The sequence below is a fragment of the Blennius ocellaris genome (genome assembly GCF_963422515.1).
Source record: "Blennius ocellaris genome assembly, chromosome: 10".
Lineage (NCBI taxonomy): Eukaryota > Metazoa > Chordata > Actinopteri > Blenniiformes > Blenniidae > Blennius > Blennius ocellaris.
In genome coordinates this window covers 3639676-3664443 of record NC_137659.1, presented here as the reverse complement: position 1 = coordinate 3664443, position 24768 = coordinate 3639676, and the positions used below count along the sequence as shown (strand labels likewise).

The 24768-nt window shown below is 43.1% G+C and overlaps 1 protein-coding gene across 1 annotated transcript in view; it reads right to left on the bottom strand.

Annotated features, from left to right (window-relative positions):
• Positions 1-24768, bottom strand: part of LOC308135094 (receptor-type tyrosine-protein phosphatase N2-like) — a gene marked incomplete at its 5' end in the record, with an annotated part of 199749 nt that overhangs the window by 114531 nt on the left and 60450 nt on the right. Inside the window, one exon of the mRNA XM_080502967.1 lies at positions 22895-22974. Within this exon, the coding sequence (XP_080359093.1) occupies positions 22895-22974 (80 nt within the window). The remainder of the gene's footprint in view (positions 1-22894; positions 22975-24768) is intronic.

The window sequence follows — 24768 nt, the reverse complement described above, 5'->3', positions numbered from 1 at the left end:
CGAAATTGATTATCTCGTTGTCATTGGGACTTGTGTGCAAGCCTCCTCGTGCGAAGGCTGGCCCGTGTTGTTCAATCCAACAGACGATCCAACGACTGCAACTCAAAACGTCACAGGAGTTAAGAGAGAAAAACAGTGATGTAGATTGACGTGTTACAAGTTTATTTGCTGGTGGGGAATCTGCGTTTGTGTTGCCCCGCCTGGTTTGTTTTGGACTAACCGTCTTATGTGCGACCTTTAGGACTGAATTCCTGCAACCCTCGGCCTCCCTGAAGACCCTCACACCATTAGTTCAACAAAATACCAAACAAGACGGAATCTACCTGGCGGACCTGAGAATGTAGGTTCGCAGCGCCGCAAGTCTGCACTCCTTTATTGTGCAAGGACTTGAATTTAAACTACGAACTGTTATGCTGCGCCCGAGAAAATCCCCACCGCTTTTTGCAAACGTGTGTGGAGGCAGCTGGTGATGGCAGCAGCCAGTCAACTGGTGAACATATCTGACTTGGCAGAGGCATTATGCAGGACTTGGTCCCATGCCACCTGAGAGTGGTGCAAGAGCAGCAGTGTGTGTGTGTGTGTGTTGCTAGTTGTGATGGCGGTAAAGTGCGTCTGCAGAATTGTGGCTCCAGCAGCCGGGTCCCTCACTCACACATGTGCCGCCCACTCTCCTCCAGAACTCTCTCCTCTGAGCGCCGGCCGTCTCAGGAACACAATATCACATCGCTGAGGGGATCGCACGCCGGGAAGAGGAGATAAAACTGTTTTCGGTTTGAATCCCCACCAAAAGACACACCGACCTGCTAAATTACATCCACCTTCCTCCCACTCGCCGCTTTCCGTTCTTCCAGTCGACCGTGAGTTTATTATTTTTTTTATTACATTTTTTTCCAAAACCACCACAAGATGGTAATAGAAAAGGCAACGGAGAATTCAATATGTTGTTTAGTCAGAAAGCCTTTAACGTCAAATCAGACCTTTCAACCAAGGACTGGAAAGCATTTAAGAAATGTTCAGTTTATATGGAAAAAAAAATAAAAAAATCAAGTTCATTTTTTTTCGAATTTAATCAGGTCCTCCTCCTCAGCGGAGGCCGAACGGAGGCTCGTCCAGACAGACGCCTGACAACCCGGAGCACAGCACCTGAGAGAGATTACATTAGCTTTGGAAATAATGGCAACTGAGGCCAGCGATTCTGTGACAGTTAAAGCTTTTAGAAGGGAATGATTTCGCTGGCAGATAGACTGACTCACCCACCTACACATCTGCCTTGCTAATCCTTCACTTTGTTATATTGTTAATGGATTTGGATTTTGTAAAAAAAAAAAAAAAAAATCCTGATAATTGCTTGTCATCAAACGGATAAAACCACCTTACATAATGATTTGAATTAAGCACAAAAAGCCTACCTTTATGCTTCTAGGACCGTGACATGGTGATTATTCATGACACCCCCAAAGAAATATAATTTATTAACAGGGTTACAAAAAAAAAAAAATGTAAGCGAAAATTTCTGTGTCTAAATTAATAGGCCTAAATTATGAAGAATAATTATGTCGACTGGAACACAATAGAACAAATGGAAAATGTGCTTCACTTATAGCATAATCACATTTAACTGATTGGGGGTTTATTGCATGTCAAGTTTGCTTGAAGGTAAAAGTTGTTTGGGAACTCTGCTTCCGAGTGCAAACATAAAACCTTTGTTGCGTTCAGGACGTGCGTTTACACAACAACGGCACTCGGAGCCACTGAAAATGCTACTTTTCGAAAACAACTCCCAAGGTGGAACTTTTTTGATCCGCTTTCGAGTAAATAGAGGAAAAAGGCAACTTTTATTCAGTAGATAATCGACAATGTTACGATTGAAATCGCATGGTTTATGCTGCGTTTTTTGTTTTTTTTGTTCTAGAAAAGTTTTCTTGCCATTTAGGAAACGATGTCTGGAAATGATGTCGTTTTCACGGTGGCTCACTGGTGGGTGCCGTTGCCTACTATTGTAATAAAACCACACGCACACGCAAGGAGAACAATACGCCGTAAACACGAGCAACGGCGAATCCACAGACATTATTCCAGACAGATGACGAAGTTATATTGTTATTACAGTGACTCCACTGAACACACAACAGCATTTGAGAAAAACGTGGGTTGCACGGACGCAGGAGTGTTTTCGAAAAGCTCCACGTTGGGAGCCATTTTCTAAAAAGTTGCATTTTCAGTGACTCCAGTAGAAACCGGAGAATTTACATTTTTCAGGTAATTCCAGGCTACACTTCACTTCCCAGAGTCACAGTTCTGACATGTGATGATGGTCGTGATTCACGTTTTGCGAGGGTTAGGTGGGATCTCCCCTGTCATTATCTCCTCTTCTGACGAATCATTTTATTATTGCGAATAAAGCCACTTTAACAGCCGACTGGACAAAAAAAAAAAATGTCTGTAATTTCTAAGTAAAGGCAACTGGCGGTGGGTTTTTGTGTGTTTTCAAGATAAACGACATGACTGTCAAGAGCAGCTCCGTGGGCAATTAATTACATTTGTTGATGTATCGAGCAAGCCAGAGGCTTTTTCTTTGAAAGTGTAATAAGTCAGCCTCTGCACCTGTAAGATTTATGGAAGTTTTGCATTTTAAGGGTAGATTATTATATTTATAACACTATGTTTGAAATCATACGTTTAAAGCTTCGTTTTCACAAAATCAACATGTTGACCAGCTACCCATTTCTCCTTTTTCCTCATGTGTCTTTCTGAGGAACAACGTTCACATTTTTCCACGTGTGTCGGTTTGATAGACGACTTTAAGTTGAACATTGGTGCAGAATTCCCGCTTTGATCAGCCTGAACAGGTTTCACCGCAGTCTTTCATTCACTGAAAGTCACAGAAGTCATGTCCTAATTTAGCAGCGAGCAATACGCAATGAAGCAATCTGAACCAAAAGCGAGCGTCTCGGCGTGATCCTGGCAGAAACTCCAACCCTTCATTGTGTCAGAGTAATCTACGCAAAATTAGCCGGATCTCAGACAAAGTCATGATTTCTCTTCAATATTCACGGGCGAGAAACAAGACAGCGGCCTATTAAAAGCGGGCTTCAAACGAAGCCGCTTATCTTTTTAATTAGGCCGCAGGTTGAGAGCAAGCGATATTGCACTCAGAGGCTGATGTATATGTAATGTGGAGGAGTATTGATTGTGGGGAGACGACGAGAAGGGGGGGGGCCCATTCCAGGTTCTAGCTCTGTGAACTGTTCAATACCGGCGCTAATAAATAATATCAAAGGCAAAAACCTGGCTAAAGGTGGATGAGATGAAATCTCTTTATAATGCAAAAAAGCCAGGGGGAGAGGTGTGTGCGTGTGTGTGCGTGTGTGTGTGTGTGTGTGTGTGTGTGTGTGTGTGTGTGGGGGGGGGGGGGGGAGTTAGCAGATATTTCTTTTCGCAGGCAGCCAGGGCGACAGGATATTGCAGCTGAAGAAACAAATAACCCGTCTTTCATCAATAGCAGATTAAAACACAGACAGGAAAAGGGGGAAGGAGAAAAAAAAACAAGCCATCCCTAATTATATTCTCTGGGGCTTGTGTGTGTTTTTTTTCTGACTGTTTTGACACAGCTAATATGCTTTTCTGTGAAACAACAACCCCCCCCCCCCCCCCCCCAACACACACCAATCACACACACACACACCATCACCATCCGCTTTGTCAGGTTATCTGGGTCTAATGGGCAATATAAGAAGCTATTTACACTTCAAGGTGCTAATGCAACACTTTCCTCAATCTTATTAGCGTTGCAGTGATTTTCTCACCTGTGTGTTGACAAGTAGAATTAGACAAAGTGTTTGGACGGCAAACATTCTCCACATCAAAACCGCACTTCCTGCACCGGTTAGCGCTCTAACCTTTTGCCGGTCTATTACGCTGTTGACTTTACTGCGAAGAAGCTGCGTGTCAGAAATGTAAGTCAACCGATGCAAATCAGCACGCCGTGTTCAACGGAGCGCACGCCGGCTCCTCCGACGGCGGCATTTTTTCGCTCTTCAAATAATCCTGTGCGGAGTTACTCGGCGGTACACGGGCGCACAACACGTGGCAGCACGCGGCTGCAAACAAAACATCCGACGTCCTCTGTCGGTTCTCAGCCTTTCCGGTTTCACGGTCACGGTTTTCAAGTGCCGAGTGGGCCGGGGTCCATTCAAATATTAACCTCGTACCGGTTTAATTAGTCGATCTTGGTTTGATTCGTATTCAATAGATTAATCACCTGCAGTGCGTTTCTCAATGGCGCTTGAGTTTTGAAGGCTCCGGTGGTACATTAGCCTAGCATTAGGCTACACTCCTCACACTGAGCTTTTGATTCTGTCTTACTTGCTCATATGTAACCAAGTCGCGCAAAACGTTGTACAAAAACTAGAAATAAAGGAACAACCATACATTTGGGTAATTTAGAGTCACCGGTTCACCTCAAATGTGGGTTTTTGTACCGTGAGAGGAAGGCAAAACACACGAGAAACTACACGCACGCGTGGAGAACATGCAAACTCTGCACTAATAAACATCCTCCGACTGGACTCCAACCTGGGCTTTCCATCACCCCCAGTAGCCAACACTGTTCTGACTTGACTGACATACACGTCATGTGATTGACAAACCCAACCTATGCATATTGAGTGTTTGTGAATAAAACCTCACACTTGAATGTGTATAGTGTATGTACACGTATACTACACGGTCTCCAAAGCGCTTCACACCGCAAATCACATTCACACACGGCTGCCACGCTACGCGACGCTTAATCCATCCATTAGAAGCAATTTGGGGTTCATAGTACACGTGGGGAATTGAACCCGCTACCTCCCGACTGAGAGACAACCGCTCCACCAAGCCAGAGCCGTCCCTGTGGAAATGACCTCCAAGTCTCAGCACAATGAACGATCTCATTGATGTTCCTCTCTTTCTTCATTTTTCAATCCTTTCCCATTATTTTGACAAGCGAACGGCAGACTTCTCCGCCTCTCTGATAGACCTTTTCCTCGGTCATTACAGGCGGCTGAAACACTGTGCATTTTAGCATGAAACGAGCGCAGTAATACACATTCTGCATTCCTGTAGTAAAACAGGCACATCTGCAGCACATAGGGGAAATAAAAGAAGCTGTGGGAGAGCGTACGGTCGATTCCACGTTTGATTACTGGTCATGGATCATCAGCAAAAGGACAGGAGTTCACTTTAACTCAGGTGTTTATATGCTGTATTTTTCTCTGTGTTTGCAGGGCCCTGAAAACATGAGCTCAACAGAAAAATGAAAATAAAAAATGTGGATTTCTTTGATTTCAAAGCTGCTTAAAGCTTTGTGTTTTCTTTTATTTCCTTTTTCTCTTTCCATAACAAACACCTGCAAAAAAAACATTATTTCGTATTTTGCATATGTCTGTTTTTTTATTTTATTTCCCCCCCAACATGATCTTCTGTAGAGGATGTTGTCCTGTAATGTTTCTCATTGGCTCAAATGGAGCCATAATTTGAACATTGGAATTTCAAACAATTGCTGGATAACAAATCAGAGGACAAAAACACAGAAAGTGGCTCTAAAACAAGGGTATCAAACATAAGGCCTGCTCTAATCTGGCCCACCAAACCACTACACAAATTGTGAAAATATAAAGAAACGGATTTATTATTTTTTTTTTACAAATTTCAAAAAAGTAGAGGACAAAATGCAACACTAAGAACCAAGATAAGATATTGGTGATTCTGCCATGAAAGCTAGCAATCTAGCATTAGTCTCGCTGTCACGGGGAGGTTGTAAAAATACCCATAATGCAAGGGTTATGGGATTTTGTGTTCACTGCACCAGAAGGTTTTATTAATATGGGCTTTATGCTGAGACTGTTGTCATTTTCACTGGTAAATTTTTAGTTTTATGAAAATCGAGACCTTTTCATCATGTATACTCTGCACCACAGCATAGGAAAATCTCAAAGTTACATTTTAAAGGTTATTAAGGCACTACGTCACCGGACCGGCCCACTCAAGATGGTGGTAGCACAAAAATGCAATCATTGTTTTTCAGCATACTCGCCAAATTTCAAGTGTTAGTGTTCAGTAATTTCTTGCCGATCACACAAACTATTCAACAACCGAGGGCAAACAATTTGAATATATAATTCGAGCCTGACAAATGGGCTTTAATGTTAATTCCACGTATACGCGATGACGGCAATATCATCAGGCAACTTTAATCTATGAAAGATCAACAACATTAAAGCACTTATTTACCTTTCAAAATGTGATTCTCATGTACCAAACACTGTCATGACAAGTTGGGCACAGTTCACTGAACATTACATGAAAGGAGGCCACGGTTTCAAATTTCCCAGCGACAGCAACACCTTTCACCACATTAGATCCCAAAAAACATAAATCTCAAAGCGAAGAGCTGCTTTGTACCAGATTTAGCTACTGGCTCACTTTCCTCCTTTCAAGTATTAACGTATTTCATTTTGAACAGAGTTCAGGTCACAGTAACTAAGAAAAACGAGTGAAATATCAATGCTCAGCATACCTTCAAAGTGCATTTAGACATAGCGTGGGTATTCTACCGTATTTTATAAAAGTAAGAAATGCACAAAACTCTTTGGCACTTTCATGAGGAACTGGAATGTGGGAACGTTCCAACATTCAAGTGGAAAAATGCATCATTCATACAAGCAAAAGTTCCAGTTAAAGTGAAAATAACTAGACGTCTTTATGTTCAAGTTGACAGTTTTCCAGCCATAAAAAAAACCCAGAAGAAGTAAAGTCGATAAATATGTTGGCTGTTTTCTGTCATATGAAATGCTCCCAATTTAGAACTGGAAATGTCCGTATGAGTCAATTGAGTCAAGTTCTCAGTTCCATAAACACACTATTTCACTGGACTCCTACCATTTCAATTTCCTGTGCAGAAAGAAGCCAACCTGGGAAATGAAGTGAGATTTATCGTTGTTTAGATTTACTGCCTGGTTCAGTGGATCAGTGGTTAGCATTAGCAATCGCACAACGTGAAGGTGTGTGTGGGGATTTTCAATGTGCTTGTTAGGATGGATGGATGGATGGATGGATGGATGGATGGATGGATGGATGGATGGATGGATGGATGGATGGATGATTCATGATGGATGCACAATTATTGATAATTCATTATGAAGCGATGGATGGATGGATGGATGGATGATTGGTGATTCATTATGGATGGATGGATGATTACTTCTAATTCATTATGAAGGGATAGATGGATGGATGAATGATTGGTAATTCATTATGGATGGATGGATGGATGGATGGATGAATGAATGAATGAATGATTGGTGATTCATTATGGATGGATGGACGGATGGATGAGGATTCATGATGGATGGACAGACGGATGGATGGATGATGATTGATAATTCATTATGGATGGATGGATAAATGATCGATGATTCATTATATATGGATGGGATAGATGGATGGATGGATGGATGGATACAACTACCATCAACCTGAATAGCAGCTCTCAGGATTCATTCAGCCTCTTCCTGGTTACAAACAACCCTTTGATCATATGACCACATTGACAACCCGCCTCTCTGCCTCTCTCCCTCTCTCTCTCGCTCTCTCCCTCTCTCTCTCTCGCTCTCTCTCTCTCTGCAACTCTCAACGACAAGCTCAGCTGGAAAAATTCTTGTCAGCAGCTGCAGTTTGAAGTCTCCAGAATGCAAATTGAAAATTAAGGTGCACTTCCTTAATCTGCTGCTCTAATCCAGCTCCGAAAAGGGAGGTAAAAAAGAAAAAGAGTTGGGGGAAAAAAAAAAATAAAAAATCTGTCGGAAGGGCTACATTAATTATACACAAAAAGGAAAACTACAAAAGAGGGCCTGGTCTTTGAAGATTCTGAGCACTAAATGTCACCCACATCCTTTGAAGCTCCCAACTGCCTTTGTCTCTCATTTCTCCTCTACATGAAACGCTGCGCGGCAGACAGAAACCGTCGGCAACGGTGAGGGACATTTCAACTCGCGGGTGCACAGCCGTTATGAAGCAGGCGTACGCGGTGTAAACCTGAGCGTTGTGCGGACAGGAATCGATCAGGCTGTAAAACTCAAAACACACACACACACACAAAAACGCTCCTCTCATAAAACCCACATTCTGTGATCTAAAATGCAAATACAGAAATGTGCAGATACTGATGATGTGACATCTGAACGGGAACTATTTATCTTTGTCACACTGCTGCAGGAATGTGTCGATAACTTAAATCCTGCTCACAGGCTAATGTTATCTGACATAACTGAAAATCTTAATCCTATTAGATTGGCTTTTTCCGCTATTGGGAGAGCAAATATTTTGTCCAATGAATTAATGCGAATGCCCACTGAATAGTTATCCACAAAAAATACAGGTTTTCGAGTTCTATACTGGTGTATGGGAAATATGGCGGAAGAGTAATTCCAAAATGGGTTCCCTGGAAAGTTCAATAAAGTTCAATATTTAATCCTGGATGTTTAGATGTTCCAACAGTGATACAAGCATAAGTCACTGGAAGTAGGTCAGATTCACGCAGGACTTCTGTGTTGTATTGAGCCACGCTGGACCAACATTTAAGGCAGTTTTTTGGGGGAGATTTTATATCTTTTTTGGAAGAAAAACAAGGTATTTCCATCATCAAATGCATACCTCCTCTGAGAACTGAAAAAAAACCAAACAAAAAAAATGTGCACATTTGCATTTCAATCCATTTAGTCATTGTCACACATTTTCGTTAGGAACAAATGAGTCAAATCACTGTCGCAGGCCAAATGGTGAAATGCATAATATCTTTACAAAGGCAACACATGTCTGAAACAGCCAGAGTCTTAGACCCCCTTTACATGACATTTCAAGTGAAAATGCTTCGGTTTCCCTGTTTTACTAGTGACTTGTCTGGCATTGTACGCTGCCCACATTCAGCTGGGATGTGGGCTAAAGAAGCATAAAGGACTGATGGATGAGTATTCAAATAATAATAATTTTTAAAAAAAGGATCTTTCCTTATGGCGTTTTTAAAGGACCTGCGGTGAACAGTGGTCACAACCGTGTAAACACGGTGGTTCCCATTTCGTCATGCTCCGTAGTCATGGCAACAGGACGTGGCAGCAACCGGTGCTGCTTTTTTAATGAGCGTTCCCAACTTAAACAAGCTGCAGTGGACTAAACCGCTGTGTAATGCAGCACAGGTCCATTTGCACCGACTCGGCAAACAAAAGGTGATCCTGACAGGAAGTGACAACACCCGCCCCTTCTATGAATTTGAATTTATCACAACACACACACACACACCCAAAATGGCATAGCGGTGTTATCCCAGAATACACTTCAACTGCACTATTCCACTGTTTACTGGCGTTCCTATAGTTATTATTGGCACGATATGAAACAAACCCCTGTTTTACTACCATGTGAGTTGATACCTGCGTCATTTTCACATCTTCACCTGATATGACACCAGATCTCTAAAACCAACTGAAGTGGAAAGTTTATTCCCAAAGTGTTTAGTATTCCTTCGATGTTAAACGTACCCATCAGCCTATTTCACATTTCCATAAGGATTGGTTTCCTTCAGATTATTTCTGCTGTTAATTCATAAAGGTCTGATGCTCCGCGGACTATTTCTGTCAGCAAGATACGCACGTGTGTGCGAGTGTGTCTTTCTACATGATAATGATGGAAAACTTCACCCACGGCAACACTGTACCTCGCTGATGTGTTTTTAATGGCTTTTGGACAACAATAGAGCTCTGTGGTGCAGAGGAATGTGTTACATTAGGCATCGGATACACTCTTATCTTGTTAGGAAGATCAATTTATGGCCAGGTTTAGTCATATATATATATATATATAAAAACAGAAATATGAAATATCAACATAGTACACGAGAAAAGGACAAAATCAGCTCACTGTGCGTGCCCTTTTATCCAACAAAGGGCATCCCATGAGACAGGTTTCCCTCTGCAGGATAAATAGGACTCCGAGCATTAGTGAGCCGGAGTTTGTTCCCCGAGGGAAAAGGTAGAATAAAAAAAGACAACAACAGTCAATCAGAAACCGGGGCAGAACATTCCTGTTTTAGGTTTAGACTGAGTCGGTTTTGCACCTTTGGGATTTCAGTTTGTCATTGATGCAGACTTTTCTCTCTCGGTGAAGTTCGTATAGGTTTGAACATGCAAACAAACAAACAAAAAAAAACAAAAACCCTCATGAGCGTCCCATCTGGACGGAGCTGCAGGTCATCTCTCAAACGCCGCTGCATAACAAGCAGACGGCTGAAACTCCTTGAGTGTCAAATCCAGTGCTGTATGAGCATTAAGAAAGTCATTCACGCCACATCTGCTGCACGCAACAGCGCCGTGAATAAAAAGTTATGGAGAGAAGCAATAACGCTGGGACTTCTGGGAGCACCGCGTTAGAAACTGTTATAAAATCAGGTCCCATTTACACAAAAACGCTTCAACTGAAAACGAGTCTTTGTTGCTTTTACATTTCAGACAAGTTTCTTTTTTTAAAACGATTTCCGTTTACACGGAAACGACGCGAGTGGGCGCTGATGGTCGTTTTTGAAATGCAACCACGCACGTGCGCGGAAATCGGTGCATTATTAATGGCAAGTATACGGACGTTCGTCAAATTGCTATAATTGGCAATGCAACTATAAAACTATCAAGCATCCGGAGAAAATGGACTGGGACCCATGACACAAACGGGTCGCAGCGTTTTCAAAAAGTTGCTCTTTCCCCTGACACGGGGTAGGTTTCACGGATCAGTGGCAAACGCTAAAGCAGACTCATACATGAGTGTGAGCTCAAAAGGTTTATCGAAGTCTAAACCAGACGAAAGTGTCATAGGGGAGAATTAAAAGAGCAATCCAAACAGGAGGAAGTCCAAAAACATGAAAAAAAAACAAACAGAAGGAACACGGGTTAAGACGCAGGATGTCTCGACACAAAGGTATGAAGACGATCTGGCACAGAAACAAGAGGGATGATGGTTTATATCCTGAGGAAGGGGAAGACGCAGGTTAAAGCCCGAAAGTAATGCTTTGGCTTGATCAGACATTCTGCATGTTTATCACAGCTGCTGTATTACTGTTTCTTCCTGTTGTCATTTGTTATGACTTTCTTTCCAGATTTACTGACATCCAGATTATATCCTCCTCCCACTAACTGCACTCAATCAGACGAACATATATTGATAATACAGGTCTGATGTGCAAAGACAGATAAAAGTACAAGCACCTGTCCAAGTAACTAGGAGAACAGCTGTACTCATTTTTAAAGATGTCAGTGCCTTGCACAACCTTGGTATTTAATAGAAGCAGAAATCTGATGATCTGCTTGTGTTTGGCTAAAAGGCCCTTTTAAAAGGTCTCACAGTTGCAATTATCCCGACCCACAATACACACGGAAATATGTGGAGCCTGACTAATCTGCTTCGCACCATTTTGGTAATGAAAACGCAACATCATTATGTTTATTCAAGCAAAATTATTTTCATCTACACTGAAAGACAGGATGTGAATTAAATTCAGCCTGTGAGAGATTCTGTAAGCTCCCGACTCTGCTCTTAAAATATTGATCTAATTCTCCCCACATCAAAGCGCTGATTGTGATTCCAAATTCATCTCTAACCAGTCCTTAATAAGCCGCTTCATCCTCAGCCACTGCCCCACTTTCAAGCGCAGCCGAAGCCAAACCGTCGTTAGTGATTCTGCCCTTTACTTTTCACTCCTGAGCATCTTCTTCTCATCCAGCCTCACTCTTTGTAGGTGAAAAGAAATGATGGGGAAAAAAAAAAAAAAACAGGGAGAGAGAAAAGAGGGCAGACAGGAGAGAGTCAGGCTGAAGAGAAAAAAAGCACGAGAGGGAGAAATGGAGGGGAAGGAGGGGAGGGAGTGCACTTGAGTGCAGTTGTAATCAAGGCCTGTGCGCTCAAGAGGGGCCAATCAATCCAGCTGTCTGCCTCTACATCTCATCAGGCATCTCGAAGGCGGCTAAGAATGAGCTGCCGGGTCCAGGCGGCCGCCGCGGGTCGCTGGGAGAGCGAGCAACAGGCGGCTTCAGTCAGGAGTCCGTAATGACTGCAGCAGAGGACACACAGGTCCTGAAAGTCTGAGCTGCAAGTCAGAGTGCCAAGGTAAAAGGCGCACCTCCTGATGGGGGATGACAAGAAAAAAAAAAAAAGAAAAGAAAAGGAAAGAAAAAATCTCTCCTTTTGGGTATCTGAATTTGCTCCGCCATAATAGAGCGGTGTCGGGAATAACACAACATGAGACGTGACTTATGACATGAGAAACAGCATCAAAATCCAGTGTACGATTATTGGTTTGTTGTGCATAAAAAAAAAAAGAAAAAAAAAGTTGCAGAGCTACTCTCTCTCTCTTTGTCCAGCGCATGACAGTTAACTTCAGCGCGAATCAAATCCATTTTCCTAAGTCACTGTCACTCCCATTTAAAGGAAAACTAGTCCCTCTTTACTGTAGTTTCTGGACTATAAGCTGTAGTTTTTTTAGTTGTTTGGCAAACATATACATCAAAATGTACGCATGCACACCACGGTGACCATAAATGATTCTTCTGCACAACAACAACAATGGCGGTCTTGGTAGTTTTATCACCTGTAATAGTAATCCATCTTGGTTGTCTGTCTATAGGAATATCGTGACTTAAGTTTTTTTTTTTCTTGTTACATGGTAAAGTAACTTCAATACTTTATAATGGCGTCATAAGTAACTTTAACAACTTATTATGGATTTTAGTTGACACACGTCGGATGCAGTTAATGTTGCTTTTGAGTGCTTTTGCCATGCAAACTTAAACACATGAAGATGGAACCGAGAATCAAACAGCAGTTGACCCTTACATATTTTCAATTATATTGTTTTTTTCATGGAATATGATACGACATAAGAACACAGTGACAGACAGAAAACCGCCTCGATGCCTTTATGTCAAGATTTCACATGGGAAAAAAAATTACCATTTATATTTCAGTAAATGTGATTTTGAGAGATTACAGGTCAAATTTATCCTACAGCAAGGAAGCTCCAAACTGTGGGGAAGAACAGCAGGTTGAAAGGGGGGGATAATTAGGTGCGGTAATCACACAGACATGGTCATTAAATCTGGGGGATATTAACAAAATTCGGCGAGACGATTTTACTCTCTTCCAATGCAGTTTAAATAATGTATATTAAATTATTCACCTGAGTGCTAACAAGTTTTGGGAAGGTCCAGGCTTGTTCTTCCGTTCAGCTGGGACCAGAGAGTTAGTGGGATATGAATTATGGGAAATGCTGAAGGATTTAAATTAGATGCTAAATAAAATATGAAGCCAAGAGGCACCTTGACACTCTCCTGTCATTTCTAATGTAAAAGATAGGGCTATTATGGGCCTATTCACATTCAAATTAAAAGCAGTGTTGGTTCTGTGTGTGTGTGTGTGTGTGTGTGTGTGTGTGTGTCCGTGCACTCGGCGCAGAGAGACGCCTCGTTTCCAATCTGCATCTGTCCCCGGTCTCGGAGCTGTCCGTCGTCTCTCCTGAAAAGCGGCCCGCGCAACAACAGCACCAGAGCGCGCGTTGCGGCCGAGTTTAGCACTCCCACGTCTCGCGTACGGAAATGCCCCGGCGCAGTCGGCAGATGCCCGCTCCCTCCCCGCCGAGGGAGCGATGCAAAAGTGATGCAAGCGAGGAGGCGGCTTCGCTACGAGGTGGCCCATCTGGGAGAGGTCTGCCAGCCCCGCGGTGAACATCAGGAGCCGGGGCCAACTCGCACGGACATCCTGCCAGCTGCGGGAATGAGTGGGGGAGGGAGGGTGTGTGGGGGGTGGGCGGGGGGGGGGGGGGGGGGGGGGGTGAGGCTTGGCGCTGCCAGCACGACCGGTGCCAGCACGGGGGAAATCAGGCCGGCTGGTTGGCTGAGTGGCTGGCAGGGCGACTCCGTGGTTGGCTCGGGGATCACATTGCACCGCTGTGCAAACTGGAGCTCGGCACAACACCTGTGTGTCCCCCCCCACCCACCCACCCACCCCCTCCCCCCCTCTTCCCCTCACCACGACTCTCCATCCCGTCCCTCCCCTTCCCTCCCCTCTCCGCTGCTCGACGGCAGGACTCACTGATGCTTAAAAAGCTCCAGAGGGCAGTACGGCGCTCTCCGCCCTCTCTGAAGTCAGACCAAAAATAACCACAGGTGACTCTGGAACAGCAGGGGATGGGAGAGGGGTTTTGTGGGGGGGGGGGGGGGGGGGGGGTTGTCAGCGTGTAGGCTTTTTAAAGCTTGGATGAGGCATCTTGCAATTCGCAAAAACGCCTCCAGCTCGGCTGTGACGACAGGCAAAGAGATAAAATAAAAAGCACGGCGTGGCATCACAGGAATATGGCGTTTCCAAACACCCGAGCGCCCCTCCCTTTTTCTCTCTCTCTCGCTCTCTTTGAGGGTTTTGATTCTTTTCTGCGGCAACAGGTGAGAGAAACTTCTGGAATCGATTAGCCCTCGCCGTGCGATGAAAACTGATTAGCAGCTGAGCCGAAATGAAGTTAACCGAAATGGATTTCGCCGCTCCTGGAGGGCAGAGCGAGGCAGAGAGCTGGAAGGATCCCAATACTGGAGCCGTTTCCAATGCAATCAATGGGGACAATTAAAGGAGTTCCACACAGTGACGGCGATGACACAAAATCAGTCAGCGGCGTTAATAACGACAGCGCGTATGGATGGACTGTCAAATGAGAGCACAAGATAGCTCTCTGCAACACACGTCAACAAATTTGAGTTTGGAGAGTCTTTTTCTCTACTCAAATTTAGATAACGATGCTTTCATATTGGTTATTGCGCACGTTTGCTTTAAAAACGTTAGATTACAGTTAATACTCAAACGTCATGTTTCCATGGCGACACAGGGGAAGCTATTTCTACAGGACAACAGGAGAAGAATGTATTGATGGACGGATAAGTGTGTCAATCTTTACAACTATATTTCATATTTTTGCATCCGTGATTGATCACATGTCATATGCATGTATTTTTACCACCGCAGAGGAAAAGTTGTTTTTTACTGGACGAAACAAGTCAGGTATTTTTTTTTTTTTTTTATTACACCAAAGTAGAACTGTAACTTCTCGTGCAGCAAGATGATGTAGGGTCATGAGTTGGTGCTGGCAGTTCTTTTTTCTTTAATTAAAGCACACACACACAAATGCGAGCAAAGCACAAAACAATAACATCGGCGAGTACATGGGCAGAGGACACCTTGGCTGCTTTGGAAACATTGCGTTTCCAGCGGCTCCAAGCGCCATCGTCACGTACAACGTACAGCCAGAGCACAACAGAAGTGAAAATGTAAAGCTTTCATAAAATGTTTCGTTTCACATTTCTTTTTCCGAATACTTTTGGAGTACTACGGTCATCAGATGACTCCCTCACGGTCTCAGGGAAATCTACATCAGGTATCTCATCAGGATATGATATTGTATTTTTGGTCGAAACTCACAGACAATGTGTGCTCTACACTTTCACACTCAACTACACTTTAACCAACGTTCGGTCCAGAAATTGAAACAAAATAAGTTGTAAAAGCAGCCTCAGATCCCCCAAAAAAACCTCCATCGCAGTCAGTTTTTTCAGGTAACGTACCTACAAGTATTGGCGGGCTCTCGTCAGAGACTGCTGTTGTCAAAGCAGCGCGGCAGAGTTGACGATTTCCGGGCGTGCAATTTGCGAAGGAATGGTAATGGCTATGATGACGACCTTTGAAAGGCAGTGTTCGGGAGGCACTCTGCGGCTCCGAGAAATAACTTTAAATTGGCCGTAATCACAGGATCCGGGAGCGTATAGGCTGACAAAGTCACACAAAGACATCTCGCGGCGGGGCAACGCGCAAACTCACAGATAACAATTTGACCGAATTACTTAGGCGTAATTACCGATACATTTCCTCGCTTTGTTATGGCACACAAACACATTGCGGGGTAGGTAGGGGTGTGTGTGTGTGTGTGTGTGTGTGTGTGTAGGGGGGGGGGGGGGGGGGGGTTGGACTTGACTGCAGCCCGGGGTCCGAAGGCCCACACATCAATACGAGGGGCGAAGCGAGGTAGATGAAACACATTACTTTGACCTAAAGAGCTCGGTAATTACATTTGGCATTTTGACAAGTGTTTAGCTGCAGTGAAGGTCAGTCCTGTCAGCATATGAGATCCATGCTAATCCACTCAGGCGGAAGAAACGAGGAGACAAAAAGTCGAGGGAAGGGGAAGAAAAGGCCCAGACGCAACTGATGCCTTTGTGAAAATAGCTCAAATCCTCCGCACGCAGTCACCGGGGTCTTATTTGAAGCTCGGTGACAGAATAATGCCGTCAGGAATTAGTTGCTTCCCTGTCATCAAATCGCAGCCACTAAGCAAGAGCACTTTATTATCATTAAAAAAAAATGGCCAGGATCCATTTGTCCTGGATCACAACCCATGCACAGCCTCTATCGTTGCTTTCACCACAATGCACATCACTTTACTGCACTTTAATTAAACAAAACTAAAAAATTCCCATGAGGCTGACTGCAATCTACACGTAGCCAAGGTCTCGGATAACTTGCAGGAGCGCAACACAAAGGCCTTCGCCTCTGCTTTCCCTCGTCACACACGATTATCACAGAGAAACTCACCTCACGACTGCTGCCGAACCACTGAACTTTTCATGGGTCGTAAATATATTAAAGCAATCATACCAAGGTCATGCATTATTACCAAATCTCAAACCCTAGGTCCAGAATAAAACCCCTACTTTTAATATCGTCTTTATTTATTTACCTTTGTATTACAGTTCATCATCTCCATATAAATATATCTGCCTGGCTTATAATATGTCTACTTTTCCCACTTTTGATTGTTTTTCTTTTATAAGTTCATCATAATTAAAGACAACTTTTAAAATAACCTTCGTTTAAAAAAATTTATGAAATTCCTGTCCAGTCTTATAAGGCTGGACTTTGTGTTTCGATTTTATGTCACTATACTATAATAATACCACTTTTTTTGTGATACATGCAATCCACTTATTGTTGAAGCCCCGAGTTTAAACTCTTATGAGTTAGGAAACCAGCTAAGACATAAACATTTTTAAAGGTATTTAGAAATTCTTTCTAGGCTGAAATGGACTATTTCATTGTTTTTTTGGCATTTTGATGGTGGGTAACGTCTTGTAACGAGTGACAGACACCCTTTGTCATTATGTTGGTGAGAAGGCCAGGACTAATAAAGATAATCTGTGTATTTTCTGTGTATTTTTCTTGCATGTGGTCAGAGTTGTGCAGGCATTTGCGGGATGAGCAGCAGAGCATGTCGGTTGCGGCCCTGAAACATACAATCAAACACAAATTTCCCAATTTTTTTATCAGTAGCTTTGTTGGTCAATGTCAGCAGCAAGAATCTCTTTGGCATCAATAAGGAAGTCAGAATAATAAATAATTCCCATCGTCTATATCTAAAAGGAGGAATTCCATCAATTAGCATGTTAATCAGGCGTGCGCTGGAATCACCGTTTTAGTGGAACAGTGTCTTTTTAACTTATTGGACCAGTGGTGACCTTCTCTGCGAGGAAATTATTTACATGTCAGCACACAAATCAAAACTTTAGGCACAACGTCAAGTCAGCGAGCGACGCAGCATTGTTAGCTGGTAACAAAGCCGAGCTGTTTTAACCCGGGAAGAGGGGAGGAGAGGCAGAAGGGCCCGAATCCCCAGAGTGGGCAACTTGTGTGTTCAACTATCTTCACACCGAGGGCCATGATTAGCATGTACGCAAACAGAAAAAAAAAAAATCTAAAATGCTGGTGGATTAAAAAAAAAAAAAAAAAAAAAGTAGAAGTCGGGCAAACAGACGGTGCAGGGATGAGGCGATCTCAGCTGCTTTCCTTCTGCTTTAAGTGCTAATTGAGCTGCCCGCTGTCCTGACCCTGACCCCCCGGCCTATTCACGGGGTCCCGTTCTCACGGCCGTGACGCACCGCTGGAAGTAGCCCGTGGGTCCTCCCGCCCACCCTCGGCCGGACAATGAGGGGTCAGCGCCTCGCTGCCCACCATCTTGACATCCACCCCCACGTTTGACAATGGCCCCCGGCGGCCCCGGAGTCCCTCACAATGGGCCGACGCGCGTGACAGAAGTGGCAACGTGGCTTCTTAAAATGCAACGCCAGATCTGGCCGGCCTGGCTGCATTAATCGGACCCTTTTCCTTGTGGGGGGCGAGGTCAAGATCCGATCCGGTGTAAGACGGGCTTCTGGCAGGATGGAGTCAGAGAGGGACCAAATAGGAGGAACTTCAGAAGAACACATCATTCTACGATACTAATCTTTCTAATTCTACCGCATCACATCTGACGGAACTTAATAAAAATGACTTAAACTCTAATTCAATGCGTATTGCAACAGCAATAATAGTTTCAAATCAGTAGCCATAATAAAATGTTTCTTATGCTGTAGTGCATTACAATTCGCACCACGAAAATGTCTCAATGTATAAAAATAAAATAAAAAATAACATAAGGTCTAATAATAGGAATATAAAAATTATTCCTTCTGCAACAATATCATCAACAATGTGATCATCATCATCAATGATAATAATAATAATAATAATAATAGCTAGAGGAAATGATCATGTGTAATAGATCTAAGGTGTCCTGCCCTGACATCCCACATGTTTTCATGTTAACGAGGGAGGAAATTTGTGACTTGAAAAAGGGTGACTGATTTTCCAGGTCATTGACACAAGAAAAGAAAATCTAGTTAAAAAAAAAAATATATAAAAAATGCATATCTTCTTATCTTTTGGTGTCTAATCCTTAAGTTTTATCTCATATTTCCAAACTTTCTTTGGATGTACTTGTGGTTGATTCCTGCTGATTAATTCCATTAGTATTCCATCAATCTCACTCTTTCGCAGTGTAATCTCGAAAACACCTCAAACCGCAGCCTTGGAGCGGATTGCATAATAAAAAACTTATTCAATCATGCTTCCTTGTTTTAAACATTTCTCTGCCGCACGCGGATGTCTTACAGAGATCAAATCAAATGAAACAGAATTATTTTTTTTAACGCTGCCGCCAACAGCGCTCAACCCAAACACACAAGTTTGTGACAGAAGAGATGGACGTCCGCTCGCCGCTGAGCGACAAGAAATGATGATAAAACGGCATCATTACAACGGCCGTGTAAAGCTTAATGTTTCAGAAAAGCACTATAAAACCCCGGCTGGGGAGGGAGGGGTTGGAGGAGGGGGGGTGGTGGTGGGGATAACGCACGCTTTGGGATAGATTGGTATTCTAGTTGAATATGACAAACGACAGTTTAAAGATGGCCCGCCCACACCATTGCACTTTAGTTGAGAGGACGCCGTATTTCATTTTGAGCACCTTCTGTCAAATGTTTGCATTAATAACAATCCAAGCTCATCCGTACCCCCCCCCCCACACACACACCGGCCCGCTGGGAGCGCAACGCAGCAATGCAACAATGGCACTTAAAACCAGGAGAGAGGCCGCGGCATAATCAACACTACGTGAGAGAGAGAGAGAGAGAGAGAGAGAGAGAGAGAGAGAGAGAGAGAGAGAGAGAGAGAGAGAGAGAGAGAGAGAGAGAGAGAGAGAGAGAGAGAGAGAGAGAGAGAGAGAGAGAGAGAGAGAGAGTACAATTAAAGTAGACATGTTCTTGTGTGTGTGAGATGAAGAAGTGTGTGTGTGTGTGTGTGTGTGTGTGTGTGTGTGTGTGTGTGTGTGTGTGTGTGTGTGTGTGTGTGTGTGTGTGTGTGTGTATGAAATGGGGGAGGAAAGTGTAAATGAGAGTGTCTGTGGAAGTCGACATGAAGTGTGTGTATGTGTGCGCACGCGTTTAATTACGAAGCCGAAAAAAACGATCTCATACAGATCATTCAGACAGGTCTAATTTCCCAGTGCATGTGAGTTTCTGTGTGTGTGTGTGTGTGTGTGTGTGTGTGCGTGTGTGTGTGCGTGCACACTGGACTCAGAACATCAGAAAACTCCTCCTCTCTCTGGACTGACAGCTTAGCTAATGGCAAACATTCCTCCTTTCTTTATTCTTCACTTCATCAACACCCTCGCTTCATGTCCGTGAGGCGCACGCACGCACGCACAGCACACACCTCCATCAGAGTCCCCCGTCAGCCTGAAGTGCGGCGTTTTTTTGGATTCGAGGGATCTTGAAACAGAATCACTGAGGAAGTGTCTGTTCTTCAGGAAAGGGAGAGGCGGTGGACAAAAATCTCATCTGACAGTGAGCACGTTTTACATCCACACATCACTGTTCTGCTTCACAATCTTCACCGAGTCCTGGGTTTTTTTTGATCACATTCCCAGTATGACGTTTACATTCCTGCTCATGCTAGTGTTAGTCCATCAGGCAACTTCTTTACACCAAGTGGGAACTTTCTATTTTGTCCAAACTCCCAATGATCAGTCGACTGATACACATGGAAACGGCTTTAAAATTGACAGAAATTCATTCATAATGAACATAAACTTTAACATTCAGTTTATATTTCATACATTGATTATGAAGCAAGTACAATCGTCTAAAGGATTACCTGAAACGACACCAAAGGGTTAAACTAAACTTACATATGTTCCCATTAGCAAGATTCATGAAGAAACCCCAGAGGATGCAAAAAATAAAAATAAATAATAACTAAACTGACGTCCTTTAATTAGAAGAAACTTGTTTGAGTGGAATTTTTTTTCTCTGCAAAAGTGCTTTGAAATTACTGTTCTATTTAGCGCAATATGAATTAAATTTAATTGAATAGATACTTATGATAGGAAAGTCTGCGTGAATAAACAACTCACTTATGGACTAATTAAAGGTAATAAAAAATATTTTAAAAGCTTTTTGCTCCTCATGAGGCATTTTTCTAACAGATGTGGCTGAAAATCTGTTAAATTCTTCATCTTTTACGGGATTCCTTCGTTCATATGACTAATAAAAACAACAAGATAGTTTTGGTTATATGAAGACAAGAATGTCCCAATATTTGTCTTCAAATGTCGTGAACAAAACTGAAAAAAAAAAGAAAAGAAATAAAAGTACATATACTAGAAACACTTACTTAAGTGAAATAACATCCACTTTGTTCCACTTGAATATTTCCTGCAGCCTATTCAACCTTCCGAAGCCACAAAATAAATTCCACATACACATAAAAAGCACAAACAGACTCAATAGGCTGCAACAAACTAATTAAAGCACAGAAACTAAAATCCCTCTCTTTAAACACGAGTTCTTAAAAGCTTCGCAGTATTGTTGGTTCCGACTCGTCGGTATTCATTCGGCCCTCCGCACATCGCTGATCTGTCATTTGTTGCCCATCTTTCCCTTTTTGATACTTGAAATCCTCTTTTAGATGATGAAACTCAGCTTTTGCCTGGCGATAATAGAAGCATCTTTATTGAGTTTAGGTGTTTTCTTTTTTCCCTGGTTGAGAACTTAATTAAAAGGATATTAGCTTGGTAAACCAAGGCTGCATGAAGTTGAACGAATGGCTCACAAAAAATAAAAAAAACAAACCTTTGAAATACGAAATGCTTTCTTTGTAACTGGATCCTTTTTGGAAGATTACGAGGCGCATATATACATTATTATACATTCTTCTTATAGGTTGAACCTGCTTCCACATTTCTTCTGAACTCGCAGTAAACTGACATTATTAAAAAGTCACACTGACTGTTGGAATAAATGCCTGTCTCGGGTTTCAGATGATGCACGTCAAATGAATTTGGGTGCAGTCGGTCTGAATGTACGTGCGAGTGTGTCTCAGTGGATTCAACCCACAGGTGACATTACTCAACAGAATTTCTCCCATGACAGATCTCAAGGTGGAAAATAACGTCAAAAATCTCCCAGTAAATTCAAGAATTTCATCAGTACACTGAAGATGCAAAACAACACTAAGTGTACACGTTCATTGATTGAGTCACATTCTGCACATCGCAAAACACACCTACACAAACAACTCCAACGTCTACTATGACACGTCTGTGAACCCCTTGCATTATTGAAATATTGTTTGCTAAATTGCACTTCATACGATAAAGCAAAAATGAAAACACAATGTGAAAAAAAATGTCTGCCGTTACTTATCCGTCCTCATTCTACCTTCACAGTGCAGGTCTGGATGCTCAATTCCGATTTCTTTGCACGCCGTTTGCTGGAGGTAAATATGGATGCCATTTTCGAGCGGTTACGCCGAGGGATAGGGGAGAGAGATTGAGAAATGAGAGCAAGGCTTTTAACATTTTGGCCTTCAATTCGTCATGTCAGTCTCACGTCAATGACGTGGCACTCCCACAGCCGTGTGGCACTGAAAGTCATCAGGCACATAATCTGATTTTATACCACATACGATCGAGGTTTGGTGGGTTCGGTGTGCGAAAAAAAAATCCTAATTGCAATGTTCACACTGTCACATAACAGATCGGCTCTGGGTCACATTGTGAGCAGAAAATCGGAATTGGGTCGCAGTGTGAACGAACGATGACGAACCCAAGAGATGATTGGAGATGTTCGACCGCACGACAAACGCAAAAAGACCTGACTCCAACTGGGCCTAAAGCAACACAAAGGAAGAGCAGAACTCGCCATAGAGCGTAGCCATAACCGGATGCATAAAAAAAAAAAAAAAAAAAAACCCCCAAAAAAACCCTGAAAGGTTTCAGTGTGGAGCCGGCGGGTTATGAGAGACGTTCATGTGGGGCCTCAGGTGCAGAGGAAACCTGATGATAATGGGGGCTGTCGCTTCCCTCCGTCAGTATAAAGACAATATCACTCAGCCGAGGAGAACCTACCAGCCACGTTGGACACATCTGCGGTGCTGACGTTGTGAGTGTTGGGGCTCACTTTGAAGGTCACAGCCGGGCCCACCACCCTGCAACACACACACACACACACACACACACGTTTAGAGGCTTTACGAAAGGCATCCTCGCAACCTATTTTCCCGGGTGGCTAGGTGTTGTTTTTCAGACCGCGGTGCTCATTAAGGCTCAGCCATACGTGGCGCTTTAGAGGGAGAGGAAAAGCTTTAACCTGTGGCGATCCTTTAGGCTGTTGCAATCCCCATCACCACGACGAGATAACCTCCTGAATCTCAATGTAATGCGCCCGCCGGCGTTTAAGGCACGCTGGGAAATGAAGGCGAGGAGGGGGGGGTTGTGATGAGAGGATTTGGTCATCAACAAAAGGACGACGCTCTGATGGGCGATTCTCAAACGTATAGCAGCAGAGTTTATTATTAAGCGTTTCCATTTTGACGCCGCCACACAGAACGATGGAGAGCCGGGGTGGCGAAGCGGAAAGAAACAACAACAAAAAAAAGAGACAGAAAGACATATGGATTTGTTGTCTTTTCTTTTTTTTTTTTTTTTGTTCTAAAATGCAGCTTGAAACGAAACACTGAGGTTGAGGCGAGGAGGCACTGGGTGGTCAGGGGCAGAGCGGAGTTCCCCCCCCCAATGTGATTAACCTTTTGTTTTTCCTGCTGTAATTCAGACTAAAAGCTCAGCGGGAAGATATATAACCGGGTCCCCCTCCAGGATGCATTGCGCGCTGCTGCAGGGAGCGAGCGCTACTGTAACAACGCCATTATAAAATATGGAGACATCATTAATGGAGCAGGTCCCGTCCTAAATGCTGCCAGCGGGGGGGGGGGGGGGGGGGGGGTACGGCAGGCTGTGGGGTCGGCCGCTTCTCTTTCGAACAATTCAAATAAAAGGATCAGTGGGATAATTGAGAGAAATGCCAAGGAAAAGAGGTAAATTACGCTTTTGGGAGAAATCCCAACCGCACACAGTCATATGTCTTTTAGTGAAAAAAGCAGGAGGCCGAGGAAGGCGGTGGTGGTGAAACAGCAAAAAAAGAATTAAAAAATAAAATGAAAATATTTCAATCCTCACGTTTACATCTTCCTAATCAGAGTTAATGTGAAGGTACAGACGTAAATTAAACACTAAACTACCAACTGCCAACAAATGTTGTCAGTATTGATTGGACACACACAAAAAATAAATTACACTCCTGATATTGGAAATACAAGTTTGAGCTAAATTTCACTTCAGGATGTGACGCAAACCGTATGAGTCAATCACACAAGTTTGACTTGCAACACGTCGGCTTTACATAGATTTTCAAATACGTCTGTTTGATGTATTTGTTGTACTCTACTGGTGAAATGGCTTCAATTACTTATTTGGTGAGTGGAGTGATATGTAGACCAGGGAGGGGATTGATGCTCCCATTTCCTTTGATAATACATACACATGCATTGATAATATATACATGCAATATTCATATGTAAAAATATAAATAATGAAATTGGCAAGGAGAATTAACTCATTTGATCTGCATGCCAAAAAAAAAACCAGTAAACTAATATCAATTGGATGGATGGATGGATGGATGGATGGATGGATGGATGGATGGATGGATGGATGGCTGGAATTGAGTTTTCCCCAGCTATTTGTAAAATGTGGATGTCCAGTTATACCTTTTTCCCTCCCTTGCATGGTTTTAATTGGACGTCTCTGACCCTGTGGCCAATAAATCAAATTAAAAAAACCCAACAAAGTGCAGCACACTCAGCAGCGATTTTCACACTCGTCTCACTTCTGAGGTGCAACCAGCAAACTAATTAGACCGAGTTAAACTAATGATCCACTTGTGG